The following is a 15,181-nucleotide window of genomic DNA, read 5'->3' as shown; positions in this document are numbered from 1 at the left end:
CACTGCTTTCCCTTCATCCACAGAACCAGTAATCTCATCATAAAAGGCGATTAGATTAGTCAGGCATGACCTTCCCTTGGTGAATCCATGCTGGCTGTTCCTGATCACTTTCCTCTCATGCAAGTGCTTCAGGATTGATTCTTTGAGGACCTGCTCCATGATTTTTCCAGGGACTGAGGTGAGGCTGACTGGCCTGTAGTTCCCAGGATCTTCCTTCTTCCCTTTTTTAAAGATTGGCACTACATTAGCCTTTTTCCAGTCATCCGGGACTTCCCCGGTTCGCCACGAGTTTTCAAAGATAATGGCCAGTGGCTCTGCAATCACAGCCGCCAATTCCTTCAGCACTCTCGGATGCAACTCGTCCGGCCCCATGGACTTGTGCACGTCCAGCTTTTCTAAATAGTCCCTAACCGCCTCTATCTCCACAGAGGGCTGGCCATCTCTTCCGCATTTTGTGATGCCCAGCGCAGCAGTCTGGGAGCTGACCTTGTTAGTGAAAACAGAGGCAAAAAAAGCATTGAGTACATTAGCTTTTTCCACATCCTCTGTCACTAGGTTGCCTCCCTCATTCAGTAAGGGGCCCACACATTCCTTGGCTTTCTTCTTGTTGCCAACATACCTGAAGAAACCCTTCTTGTTACTCTTGACATCTCTGGCTAGCTGCAGCTCCAGGTGCGATTTGGCCCTCCTGATAACATTCCTACATGCCCGAGCAATATTTTTATACTCTTCCCTGGTCATATGTCCAACCTTCCACTTCTTGTAAGCTTCTTTTTTATGTTTAAGATCCGCTAGGATTTCACCATTAAGCCAAGTTGGTCGCCTGCCATATTTACTATTCTTTCGACTCATCGGGATGGTTTGTCCCTGTAACCTCAACAGGGATTCCTTGAAATACAGCCAGCTCTCCTGGACTCCTTTCCCCTTCAAGTTAGTCCCCCAGGGGATCCTGGCCATCCGTTCCCTCCGTTCATCTGGAGTACTCCGTTCATCTGGAGTACTGTGTCCAGTTTTGGGCCCCACACTTCAAGAAGGATGTGGATAAATTGGAGAGAGTCCAGTGAAGGGCAACAAAAATGATTAGGGGACTGGAACACATGACTTATGAGGAGAGGCTGAGGGAGCTGGGATTGTTTAGCCTGCAGAAGAGAAGAATGAGGGGGGATTTGATAGCTGCTTTCAACTACCTGAAAGGGGGTTCCAAAGAGGATGGCTCTAGACTGTTCTCAATGGTAGCAGATGACAGAACGAGGAGTAATGGTCTCAAGTTGCAGTGGGGAAGGTTTAGATTGGATATTAGGAAAAACTTTTTCACTAAGAGGGTGGTGAAACACTGGAATGTGTTACCTAGGGAGGTGGTAGAATCTCCTTCCTTAGAGGTTTTTAAGGTCAGGCTTGACAAAGCCTGGCTGGGATGATTTAACTGGGAATTGGTCCTGCTTTGAGCAGGGGTTTGGACTAGATGACCTTCTGGGGTCCCTTCCAACCCTGATATTCTATGATTCTATGAAAGCCCAAGGATGACAATTTCAAGAATAGTATTGTTTGGTGGTGTCACGGACACCCAGAGGGGTCAAAAAGGATGTGGATGAAATACTGGCCCTGACATTTAGCAGGGAAATGGGCCACTGGAGACCCTGGCGAGAGCTGTTTCACAGTGGGGAGAGAGTGTGCGCCCTGGGGAAGTGGGGGTTGGGAGAGTGCAGAAGCCAGACGAAAGAAGATAAGGAATGGAATCTGAGGCCTGGAATTTAAGATCGCAGTTACAGATGGATGTATTAACTTATAATGCCACTCTCATATTTTGTGCAGTATTCTCTATCACCACCTTGATACATCTTAACATGTCACTTTCCAAAAGGCATGTGATAAAAGGACAAACGATTTCACATACCTAATAACCTACCATGTTTCATTTCATTCTAAGCCTCCTAAAAGCAGCCTGTTTCCATATCCCTCTTTAAAGTGTCTAAAAATATTTAGTTATGTTGCTCACTGGAGAGAAAACAAGTGCACACTTTACAACCCTCTATCTTCTCTTTTCTAGCCCTATATAACACAAAAGATATGTAACTGCATGCAGAGTCCCTAGTTTTACTCCAAAACATGTTTCATGTCATGCCAGAACTACATTCTTGACAAATGCTTAAAACTCCTTTATTTTGCTAGGAAATTTTTTTTCTCCACTCTGTTTTCACATCCCAAAGACACCTCTTGGCTTCATGAAGCTGATGCAAGTCAGTGCTGACAGGTGCGTGTAGCTGGTCACAGAGGATTAGAGACAGACTGTCCTTGTGTATTTTTAATTCTTTCTAGTTTTTTCCTATATCTTCAAATGTCTCAGAATATCTTGGAACAGATTCTGAATTTGCATTACAGTGCTCTCTCAACAGAAGGTGATACAGAAGCATTTGGTTACAACCTGCAGTAAATGTTTTTGCTATAAATCTGTGCTGTCCCTCCTAGCTGCCTGGAGGTTAGGTACCCTGGCATTACTTCTTTATAAAGGATTCAAGCCATTTATTTTCTCTTAAATAATCAAGTTTTCAGCATGCAGCACCTGATTTGTTTGAGGTAATTGCTATGTCTTCAAAGAGCTTCCTCCTCACCTCCCCCTCCTTGGGGTTCAGCTTCTGCCATATGCTTTTCATCCAAATGTGAACCTTGACCAGGCAGAGATATTAGTTAGGTCTGGGCGATATTTGCACTGGAAGTAAAAATGATGTACAGCTGGGTATCATCTGCATCATGCTGGTAATGAGACCAGAGCATCTTAGAATTTCATACATGTCCATGTGCATATTAAAAAGAACGGGGAAAATCATCCTTGTGTGACTCCACAGGTGAGCTGTCCAGTTTCTGTAGGCATACTGAAATGAAAGACGGGGCCCATTTCAGAACTCACCTGCCAACCACTGCTGCATCTCAGAGGAGACAGTAGCATGCCATGGTCTCAAAATGAAATACTGCAGAGAGATCCCAGACGACTACTATAGCTGTCCTTCCCTTATCCCGGGGCTGGAGGTGGCCATCCACCAGCACTGTCTGTCCCATGACCTGGCCAGAACTCCGACAGTAAAGGGACTAAAATACTGGCAGTATTAGGAAGCAGCTAGGATTATCTTGCCTAAAAATGGGAGATTTTACATTGGACCATAGACTGCAAAGTCTGATGGGGCCAAAGATGGTTTCTTGAATTGGCCAGACTATGGCAGGTTTTCCTTTTCAAAAAAATGGTATGACAATCTGTCAGAAGAAGTCCCACTCTAGATACTCCTGGTCACATTTCACCAGATACAACAGGTATGGAACTGAATGGCAGATGGTGACTCAGCTTTCAGTGCCTTTTACAGTGTCCCGCCCCAATGATGTGCCAAATACTGAAGTGTGTTTTCCGTCTTGAATTCAGTGGTGTTCTTAAAGACTGTATGAAGGTAATCCTCTGCAAGTAGTCATTCAGCTGTGAGGCAGTTGGGACTGAAAGTGATTTGCTATTTGGGAAAACACTGCAAGATGGAATTTAGCTGCTGAAATGGAATCAGAACATAGCAGTGGTCATACTGGGTCGGACCAATGGTCCATCTATGTCAGCATCCTGTCTTTTGACAGTGGCCAGTGCCAGATGCTTCAGAGGGGGGTGAATAAAATGGCAATTTTGAATGATCCATCTTTGTCATCCAGCCCCAACTTCTGGCAGTTGAAGGTTTAGCAACACACTGAGCATGGGTCTGCATAAGAGAAAGGTCTCTTCTCTATTACGGCTGTAGCATAGTATATTTCTGTTAAAATTCTAACTGAATCTGACAGTTTCGTAACACCATTGCTTCAGATTCCTTCTTTCCCACTTCATCTGATGCATATCAGAGAATCATGGTGCTCTGCAGTGGCTAGGAGATGGGGGGGAGGTGTGTTTATAGCAGTGGCCAGTGTCTGATCCTACCATCTGAAAGTTTTCATGCTCTGTGACCCAATGATTGGGTAATGTTTTCATAGAAGTGGCTCTACTCCCAAGAAACCAGAAGAATTGCCATGGCTTGAGACAGAATAGAAAAATTTAAAACAAGATGGCAGACTACCAACCCTACAACCATTCTGAGTGAAAACCCATTAGAAACTGTACATTCAAAGACCTAGACACACTGAATTGATATTAATTACTTCTTTATTTTAATGGTTCATTTTTAAAAGATAGCCCTGATATGATGTTTTCTCTGGAACCAACAAAAAAAAGTTCTTGGGTGCTATCCCAAAGTCTAAAACTTAAAAACAAACTCTACACAACAAAGGAAACAGGATCACGGGGTGGAATTCTACCTAAATTCTAATCTCAGTCTGAAGACAACTGCCTCTTACTATGTAATATCTGATAAGTGACTTCACAAGGAAGGCCTGAAAATTGTACCACAGGCTGGGTTTAAACGAGTTTCCCGAAGTTTTACAACTATTTGTTGAAAAAAAGGAAAACACAATGGCACAGACATACAGGCCACAACAAGGACTGAGACTGATGATGTTTTATAATGAAGCCCATTTTTCGTGAATTCTGGTTCAGTGGAACAACTCTGTATATAACTGTGGCGGGGCCTGCTCACTCCTGCCTCTGCTTAAGTCTGCAAACCGCTCAGAGACAGTTTTGCTGGTAAAACATCTCAGGCAGTTTATTTACAATATTGCTCTCCACCACCCTATACACGATACAGCCTTAAGCCTCCAGCGCTAGGGAGCCCAAAGTGCCTGAAGAAAGCAGGGAAGAGCAATCTCTCTCCCCCTCTCTTTTCCTGCTTTCCCCCCTTCCTGTGCTTTTTGTACGATCCTTCTAAGGGCCTAACTAGCCTCTTCATTCGCCTCAGCCCATCAATTAGACACAGCTCTAAAGTAATTAGAGTTGCAGTGACCAGAGTGCTGGTTAAGCTGCTGTTGCCCAGCATCCTGTCACAACAATAAGGAATTAAATTCCCAATTTGTTTCAATGAACTACAGCGCACTGCATTTTTCCTGTAGCATGCTGTACACAACACAATTGTATATACGGTCTACGATAAAACCCACACTTTGAACTAGTAGAGCATCTTTCCCCTGAGGATCCAAGAGCGTGTTATCAATGTTAAGAGTATGGAAATGATAAGTTGACTATATTAAGGTTTCACTGAATACAGGGAAGTCAAATAAAGAGAGAAGAGAGGGACCCTTCAGAAAAAGAAAATGCTGACATGCTGTCTATCAACCGTAATCACATTTGTAAACAGAATATAATAAACTTAGTGTAATGCTAAGATACCCCTTCACTTCCATTTGTGACTTAACAATGTCCCCACCCCCAAAGGATAACTTCACACCAGTGACATTTTCCATTTAAGCTCTCATTAAATGTCTCAGCTCCAGGTGGAACATGGTATATTTCTCAGCTTACATTCACTATAAACCCTGATTAACATTTTATTCAAGAAGTCAACAGGAAATTTTCCATTGAACTTTAGCTTTCTTTCTTGCCAAGAAGTTGAAGGGTGGGGGGAAAAACAGATGATCTGTGCTAAATCTAGCTACCTTCGGAGAGCAGGTGAAGTTTCAATTATTTAAATTATATTAATGTGTACTGTTAATTTGTTTGAAAATATTAAGTGACATTATCATTAATGTCAAATCTCAAGTAATAGAAACAGCATGTTACGTTTGACAGAAGAGGAAGGAGAAAAAACCATCATGAAGCAGGCTGTTGTATCAAATAATTAGAATGGGCATTCTCAAATCTAGCAATGCTACTTTACTTACATACTTTACAGTGAAATCAAACCACATGTGGATCCTTGAAGATATGCAGGAAAATAAGCACTTATCCAGAACTTTAGATTTTCATAGCACTGTAAAAACTAATCCTCAAAACACCCATGAGATAACTGCACATTATCCCCACATTGCAGATGGAGACGTAAGCAGATAAATGAAATGACTTACCAAGGGCAAACAGCAGAGACAAGATTAGAACTCAGAACCTCTAACTAACGATTCTGTGCTCATTCCTTAACACCCTGCTATCCTCTTTCTTCCCTTTAGCCCACTACTTCACCAGAACAAAATTATACTTTGCACTCCTATAGCACCTCCCATTTGAGTTCAAAAGTGCTTTATAGATATTTATGAATTTAGCCGTAACTTCCCTGCAAAAGAGAAGTATGACTATTCTTATTTAGAGACAAGGAAACAGAAGCACAGAGAGGCTGCACATGGCCACATAGGAAGTCTGTATAGTAGTTCGGAATGCAACTCAGACTAACCTGCTCCAAGTCCTGCATTTTATGTGGAGACCCGTCCTTTCCGATTATAGCGGCACTCCATCATATAAGCAAAGACATGATATGGCATGTAGCATCCCACATTGTCATATCTGTTGTTTGTTTTCCTAGTCTTATACTTTTGGAATAACATGAGGTTGAGAGGAAATAACTATATATTTGCACTTTTAAAAATTAAAAAATTTTAATTAAAAAAATATTTAAAAAAGTAAAGAGATCTGACTGACCGAAGGAGTAGCTCACAGGACTGGGTCTTATGATTCTACATGGCAGCCAATTAGCCAAGTGTTAGTAGACAAAGGTAGCATGTCTACATGTGCTACCCAGATTGCAAAATTAGAGCACTTTACTGAAAACAGCAAAAGTTAGTATGGTGAAAAGTCATCACACGTTTATCAGAGATATACGTGTATGAAAAGTGCATTTCCAGTGTGCTGTGACGTACATTTCATATTCTGCATGCAAGAAAGGGAACATGGGAGCCTGGCTGGGATCCCCATGAAGTGGGAGGAAGAGCAATGTTATGGTAGCCTGGGTGCCTTTTTCAAAAGTGTACCCTTAACCCTCAGCTATTTCCCCCCTCTCTTAGAATTATAATATACTCCCTCAAACCACTGATGTGGGCCTACAACTTTAAAGTGAGATTAGAGCCATTCTGCTACAGAGGCAGGAGCTTCTTGTAGTTTAGCACTCCAGCAAAGGAGACGGGCTATAATAGCAAGTTTCTGATTTTCAAATTTCCGAACTGATTGGAAAAAAAACATTTCTGCTATACACTATTTTTATGCTTACAAATTCTGGAATCTGAGTTTCTGGAACACAATATGTTCACCTACCATACTTAGTGCATGACTTAAACGGCAGAACCAAGATAGCAACATAGGATAGCTTTTCATCAAAATGCTAATCAATGTGTTTTATTATATACCTCTGCAAACAGAAATCTATATGCTTAACTGAAGGTAAATACTGGATGTGTATGTCTAAGTACATATGTATGTCTAAGTACATCTAAGAGATGCACAAAAGTGGTAAAAAGTCATTTAGAGAACATTCAGTACTGTCATTTGACCTGCCTCTCTTCGTCGTGATGCCCAGCAACTTTGTTTAATCTTCCAAACCACGGCAGCTACCAGGAGCAAAGACAGGAAACAACTGTAGAGGAGAAAACACAAATACTTACTGTCTCCATTCAGAATATATCAGCATTTGAAAGCTATAACAAAATAAAGGTTAGTCCTCTGATGAAAAATGCTATAGCAGTGCAAAGTGCTTTGCAAACATTAAGTCTCATTAGGTTCTATGTCCACTTTACAGAGAGATAAACAGGAGACACAAAAAGGTTATTAAAGTGACTTGCCCCTGGTCACACAGCAAGTCAAACAACAGAGCTGTGATTAGAATCCAGAAATTCTATTAGCAATTTAAGACAATAAGAAGGCAAAAAGTGAATCATAAGGATAATGCCATATAGCAATCTTGAGCAATATTTATTTTAAATGAGAGGTTAGCTCAAAAAAGGAATAATTTAGTATTCAATATGTACATCGGACAAAACTAATATTTTTTCAAGCTTTAAGTGAAATTAACGTTAGCAAATTAAACTTTGTTTGAAAACTAATTCCAATAATCAAAGAGTCCATATCCCAGTGTTACAGATATCATCAGACCTTACTTTCATTAGCTATATTGAATCTCAACAGGGAGGAACAGAGAAAGATGCACAATTTACATTAACTGTTAGCGCTTGCAACAACAAACGTTTGTTTTGCATTTTTCATCTCAGATGACATCTATTTTCCAATATAGCAGAATTTCCAAAAACACTTCCTCACATTTAATCTGAGGCATTCAATTTTGATTTTACTTTGGTCCACTGCAAAATCATATGAAAGTCACTTTTCTACAGTTATATAAGAAAAATTCAGACATAAAAGTTTACTTTATAGCACCTTATTGGCCCTACGCTTAATTGTGATATATTTTATTTATTTTTTCAAGTACAGAAACAACATGCCCCACTCCCAAACCAGGAAGACATTTAGATTAATTTCTTGCCCTCAGGACAAAGAAATGCATACATATACAGTGGTGAGCTGGAGCCGGTTCCCGCCGGTTCCCACCGGTTTGCTAGAACCGGTTGTTAAATTTAGAAGCCCATTTAGAACTGGTTGCCCTGCGAGGGAGAACCGGTTCTAAAAGGGCTTCTAAATTTAACCAGCCAAAAGTGGCGCCTTAGGCGCAGACTCTATGGGTGCTCCAGCCCTGGAGCACCTAAGGGGAAAATCTGGTGAGTGCAGAGCACCCACCGGCAGCTCCCCTCCCCACCCCACCCCACCCCTTGCCCGGCCCCAGCCCACCTCCGCTCTGCCTCCGCCTCGTCCCCTGAACTTGCCGCCCCGCTCTGCTTCTCCACGCAGGAAGCTGGGGCAGGCTGAGAAGCAGGCGGAGGCTTCACACTCAGTCCCAGGGAGGCAGAGAGGAGGTGAGCTGGGGCGGGGGGGAGCGAGGAGGGCCGTCCGCGCCGCAGCAGGTAACCCATGGGGAGGAAGGGGGGGCCACACAGGGGAACCTTCCCCCCCCGAGCTCACCTCTGCCATCCTCGGCCTGAGCGGGAAGCTGCCGCCTGCTTCTCAGCCCTCCCTGGCTTCCCGCCGAACAGCTGATTCACGGGAAGCCCGGGGCGGAGAAGCAGAGTGGGGCGGTGCGTTCAGGGGAGGAGGAGGAGGAGGAATGGAGGTGAGGTGAGCTGGGGCCGGGTGCGGGGCAGGGAGCTGCCGGTGGGTGTTCTGCACCCACCAAATTTTCCTCATGGGTGCTCCAGCCCCGGAGGGAGTCGGCGCCTAAGGCGTCACTTTTTATGTGATCAGTGGGGGGCGGCCACTCCCCCTGCTCCCCCTCAGCTACGCTCCCCTGCCCCTAGGAGCCAGAGGGACCTGCCAGATGCTTCCTGGGAGCTGCCCCAGGTAAGCACCTCCGGCACTCCCCACCTCACCCCCCGGCAGGTGCCTCTGGCTCTTAGGGATGGGGTGGGCATCCACTACGGTGGACCACGAGACCCTCCTGCCCAGTTCTGGGGGCAGACAGGGGAGGGGGGTGGATGGGACAGGGGTCTGGGAGGAGGGATGTCAAGGAATGCAGGGGGGGGGGGGTTGGATGGGGCAGGAGTCCCGGGGGTGGGCAACGACCCCCTCGTGGGATGAGGAGGGAACCTGTTGTTAAGATTTTGGCATCTCATCACTGCACACATACAACTGTTGATTTATGATTTTATAGCTTCCGTTTCCCCTTTCTTTCAGAAAATAATCTACTGATATATTTAGTGAAGTGTAAGAACAGAATCTGCATTACCCGTAAATGGCATTTCTCCCATGAACAAGGTTAGATTTTGACTAGCTGAATTTTTGCATACATCACACTTGAACAGGCACAAGTAAATGATGGAATAGCAATCTTTTTGAGCTCCAGAGGCTGTCCTGAGGCTGCAGTTAGCTTCCCCAGCATGAATGCCACAACACTTATTGAATGGTTTGGTAAGCTTTTTCCTCCTTAACAAGTTTCCCATTCCCAAAGAACCCTGAAGGCTCTCTGGAGGGCACAGCATCCACTTTATCACAGAGGCCTACCCTCACTAGGACTCCCTGCAAAGAGAAATAAACAAAGGAGCATCCAACCAAAAATGGTGGAACTGAGACAACATGCTGAATCTTCACTCTTCTATAATGCTGATTATTGTTATATCCTATCCCCAATCCTCCAGTTGTACGCTGGATGTTTAGACTACAGTCCTGGGGGTCAAATATCTTTTATCCTTCCTGTCCACAACACCTAATACAGACACTAAGTAAATAATATCCAAAGGTCTGCATGATATGTCTCAAGACTGTGTCTAGGCCAAAGCAAAGTCTGTATACTAACTGTAGTTTCCTGTCAGGCCATCGGGCTAAAGTTCTGGTTCCAACAGCAACTTTCAGCTGAAAGCAAATATATTGAACTTGGCTTATGGAGAACAGCTACTGTCATAGATTTCCTGATTTTGCCATGACCCTCGATATCACTCATTTCCCAAGGAAAAGAGATCTAGAGTTTTAGACAGTTCAGCAGCTCTTGACTGTCAGGACTTGGCCAGTCCCCTCAGATGGATTTTCTTTGAAGTCCTAACTGATCTTTCAGAAAATTTCTCTTGGAAATGAGGGACATAGTGAAGGACTGTCTACACTGTGTAATGCAGAGCATAATTGGGGAAGCTAACAAGAGCCTCACAAGAATGTAGGTTGGGGCTAGGAGATTATGCCATTCCTTTAATTGCTCACAGCTGTTAAACATTATTAATGGAACCCATATTTAAAAGCTCATTTGTCCAGTTAGAAAAAAACAAAAAACCCAATTGTGAATTAATTGGATGATCACTGTCATACAACAACAATCTCTAGAAGACATGAAACATTTTTTAGAACTGTACATGCCGGTTTTCTCTTTTGCCCTTTTCTATATCACAGCTCCCCTTTTGTTTTCATTTTTGACATCATAGAAGATTAGGTTGGAAGAGACCACAGGAGGTCATCTAGTCCAAACCCCTGCTCAAAGCAGGACTAAGTCCAACTAAACCATCCCAGCCAGGGCTTTGTCAAGCCCGGCCTTAAAAACCTCTAAGGATGGAGATTCCACCACCTCCCTAGGTAACCCATTCCAGTATTCACCATCCTCCCAGTGAAATACTGTTTCCTAATATCCCACCTAGACCTTCCCCACTGCAACTTGAGACCATTGCTTCTTGTTCTGTCATCTGCCACCACTGAGAACAGTCCTCTTTGGAACCCCCCTTCAGGTACTTGAAGGCTGCTATCAAATTCCCCATCACTCTTCTCTTCTGGAGACTAAATAATCCCAGTTCCCTCAGCCTCTCCTCGTAAATCATGTGCCCCAGCCCCTAATCATTTTCATTGCCCTCTGCTGGACTCTCTCCATTTGTCCACATCCCTTCTGTAGTGAGGGAACCAAAACTGGACACAATCCTCCAGGTGTGGCCTCACCAGTGCCGAATAGAGGGGAATAATCACTTCCCTCGATCTGCTGGCAGTGCTCCTACTAATACAGCCCAATATGCCAATATCATAACCAAGACTATTAGAGAAAGGTATAAATAAAAATTTAAAATTAGGACTAGTTATCTGATTTTTCTAAAACATTTTAAATGCTACACTACATTTTGCAGAGGAACAACACTGATAAGCTTTTTGTACTGTCACAAGGAGGCAGCAAATACATGTGAAAGATATAAAGCCAATAAGGAAACACATATTCCCCCCCACTGCACTGCATCTTTCAGCAGCACGCCTAAAGGAGTAAAATGCAGTGTTTACTTGGTACACTAAAGGATGTCATTTAATGGCAAAGCTGCAGGACCAAACTGAAAGCAAGATCTCTTGGGTTTACTCAGAGTAAAATAGTCTGTAATAGGTACCAGCATTATACTGTGATTCGGAGAGGTCTGCTTTCTGCCAACATTCCCGTTTCTTCCACCTGCTCACAAGCAACACCAGAAACACTGAACTAATGGACAGTATTCTCTAGCATTATTAACATGCGTCAGTCATGTGTATACACCACAGAGTCACTGCTCTCGGCACTTCAACACAATGCTGCTGGCTTGCTTTCACACACATGGCCATAATGTTCCGTATTCCACTCTCATTGTGAGCTAAGATCATTCAACAATTTCAAAATGCCCTTATTTCAAACAAACAAAAACCAACTAACTCGCCCTGTGGGACTTACTCCAGCCTCCTTCTGGCCTTAGCTCTGTCAACTCCACTCCCTTCTATCTCTGTTCGTCCAGCACCAGCCTCTTCTGTCCTGCAACACAATCTGGCCACTGCTGGTTTAGGTCTTCTCTTTGCAGCTCCTGCCACCCTGAACAGCACCTCTTCTCCATCTTTTCTCCACCCACCTACATCCCTTAAAGAGGAGCACAGGAGGGATATTCATTCTGCAGTAAAAGCCACAGCGCATTTTGAACGCTATTGAAAAAATAAGGCAAGACTGTATGTTTATCACCGGTACCTGACCCACCAATGCTGCTGTCATAAATATTAAGGGAAGGGTAAACCCCTTTGAAATCCCTCCTGGCCAGGGGAAAGCTTCTCTCACCTGTAAAGAGTTAAGAAGCTAAAAGTAACCTCGCTGGCACCTGACCAAAATGACCAATGAGGAGACAAGATACTTTCAAAAGCTGGGAGGAGGGAGAGAAACAAAGGGTCTCTGTCTGTCTATATGCTGTTTCTGCCGGGGATAGACCAGGAATAGAGTCTTAGAACTTTTACAAAAAGAAAAGGAGTACTTGCGGCACCTTAGAGACTAACAAATTTATTTGAGCATAAGCTTTCTAGCTCACGAAAGCTCATGCTCAAATAAATTGGTTAGTCGCTAAGGTGCCACAAGTACTCCTTTTCTTTTTGCGAATACAGACTAACACGGCTGTTACTCTGAAACCTGTTAGAACTTTTAGTAAGTAATCTAGCTAGGTACGTGTTAGATTATGATTTCTTTAAATGGCTGAGAAAAGAATTGTGCTGAATAGAATAACTATTTCTGTCTATCTTTTTTGTAACTTAAGGTTTGCCTAGAAGGATTCTCTATGTTTTGAATCTAATTACCCTGTAAGGTATCTACCATCCTGATTTTACAGAGGTGATTTCTTTACTTCTATTTACTTCTATTTCTATTAAAAGTCTTCTTGTAAGAAAACTGAATGCTTTTTTCATTGTTCTCAGATCCAAGGGTTTGGGTCTGTGGTCACCTATGCAAATTGGTGAGGCTTTTTATCCAACATTTCCCTGGAAATGGGAGGGTGCAAGTGTTGGGAGGATTGTTCATTGTTCTTAAGATCCAAGGCTCTGGGTCTGTAGTCACCCAGGCAAATTGGTGAGGCTTTTTACCAAACCTTGTCTAGGAAGTGGGGTGCAAGGTTTTGGGAAGTATTTTGGGGGGAAAGACGTTTCCAAACAGCTCTTCCCCAGTAACCAGTATTTGTTTGGTGGTGGTAGCGGCCAATCCAAGGACAAAGGGTGGAATATTTTGTACCTTGGGGAAGTTTTGACCTAAGCTGGTAAAGATAAGCTTAGGAGGTTGTTCATGCAGGTCCCCACATCTGTACCCTAGCGTTCAGAGTGGGGAAGGAACCTTGACAGCTGCCCACTCTGAGAACGCTGAAAATAATGATGTTGAACCCAGTTTAAAACTAGTTCAATTTTTCAAATTGAGGAGAGCAAAAGAGAAAATTGAGGCAATAGCTAAGTGTAAGACAATGACAGGTTTCAGAGTAGCAGCCGTGTTAGTCTGTATTTGCAAAAAGAAAAGGAGTACTTGTGGCACCTTAGAGACTAACCAATTTATTTGAGCATAAGCTTTCGTGAGCTACAGTTCACTTCATCGGATGCATAAAGTGGAAAGTACAGTGAGAAGATTTTATATACACACAGACCATGAAAAAATATACATTGTAAGGAGAGTGTCTGTTTGTTTGTTTGTTTGAGGGAAGCCTGGCTGTTTAAAAATAGCCAGAGCGCCGCGAACCAGCTGAGCGGCGGCGAACCAGCTGAGCAGCAGGGAACAGCAGAGCAGCACACAGCAGGAGTTTGCCTGGGAGTTCGCCTGGGGTGCGCCCAGTGAGGCTTACATCTTGCCAGCTTCTCTGAGGAAGCTCATAGTAGGAAGGTGATATGGGGGGGGGGGTTCAGCTATTGTGACCTGCCATGTTTGTCTTTCTTCCACAGGACAGAAGCAACTTTGTCTGTACAAAGTGCAAGCTACTATCCATATTGGAACAGAAGATCGAAAGTGTGGAGCAGCAGATGTCGACCCTGCGTTGCATACGAGAATCTGAGGATTTTCTGGACAAAAGTCAGGATATGCTTCTACGGGCACAAAGCTCTAAAGATTTAGAGCAGGTTGCACAGCGGAGCCAAAAGGCCAGTGAAGAAGCTTGGCAACATGTGACCTCCAGAAGAAGAAGAGGGAATGTCCAGGTACCAGCAACACAGACACAGGTAAGTAACAGTTTTCATGTTCTCTCCACAGGTACCACTGCGGAGAGTGGACCAGATGATACGTCTGGGGGGAGAAAGCAGAAGGAGACTCCGCTGGTTGGAAGGCTTGAGATGCGCTGTCCTGAGGTTGGGGGTTCCATGACCACCACTCCCAAGAGGAGGCGGCGGGTGGTGGTGGTTGGGGACTCTCTCCTCAGGGGGACTGAGTCATCTATCTGCCACCCTGACCGGGAAAACAGAGAAGTCTGCTGCTTGCCAGGTGCTAAGATTTGTGATGTGACGGAGAGACTGCCGAGACTCATCAAGCCCTCGGATCTCTACCCCTTCCTGCTTCTCCACGTGGGCACCAATGATACTGCCAAGAATGACCTTGTGTGGATCGCTGCGGACTACGTGGCTCTGGGAAGAAGGATAAAAGGAGTTTGAGGCACAAGTGGTGTTCTCGTCCATCCTCCCCGTGGAAGGAAAAGGCCGGGGTAGGGACAGTCGAATCTTGGAAGTCAACGAATGGCTACGCAGGTGGTGTCGGAGAGAAGGCTTTGGATTCTTTGACCATGGGATGGTGTTCCATGAAGGAGGAGTGCTGGGCAGAGACGGGCTCCACCTAACGAAGAGAGGGAAGAGCATCTTTACGAGCAGGCTGGCTAACCTAGTGAGGAGGGCTTTAAATTAGGTTCACCGGGGGAAGGAGACCAAAGTCCTGAGGTAAGTGGGCAAGCGGGATACCGGGAGGAAGCACAGGCAGGAATGTCTGTGAGGGGAGGGCTCCTACCTCATACTGAGAATGAGGGGCGATCAGCAGGTTATCTCAGGTGCCTATATACAAATGCACAAAGCCTTGGA

General features: G+C 44.2%; 1 protein-coding gene across 1 annotated transcript in view; it reads right to left on the bottom strand.

Annotated features, from left to right (window-relative positions):
* The window catches only part of ATRN (attractin), a 270,477-nt gene that overhangs the window by 42,521 nt on the left and 212,775 nt on the right, over positions 1 to 15,181 (bottom strand). Inside the window, exon 26 of the mRNA XM_073342975.1 lies at positions 7,367 to 7,445. Within this exon, the coding sequence (XP_073199076.1) occupies positions 7,367 to 7,445 (79 nt within the window). The remainder of the gene's footprint in view (positions 1 to 7,366; positions 7,446 to 15,181) is intronic.

The sequence above is a fragment of the Lepidochelys kempii genome, chromosome 4, assembly GCF_965140265.1.
Source record: "Lepidochelys kempii isolate rLepKem1 chromosome 4, rLepKem1.hap2, whole genome shotgun sequence".
NCBI lineage: Eukaryota > Metazoa > Chordata > Testudines > Cheloniidae > Lepidochelys > Lepidochelys kempii.
Note: the sequence above shows the minus strand (reverse complement) of the source record. Positions and strands in the feature narration are given on the sequence as shown.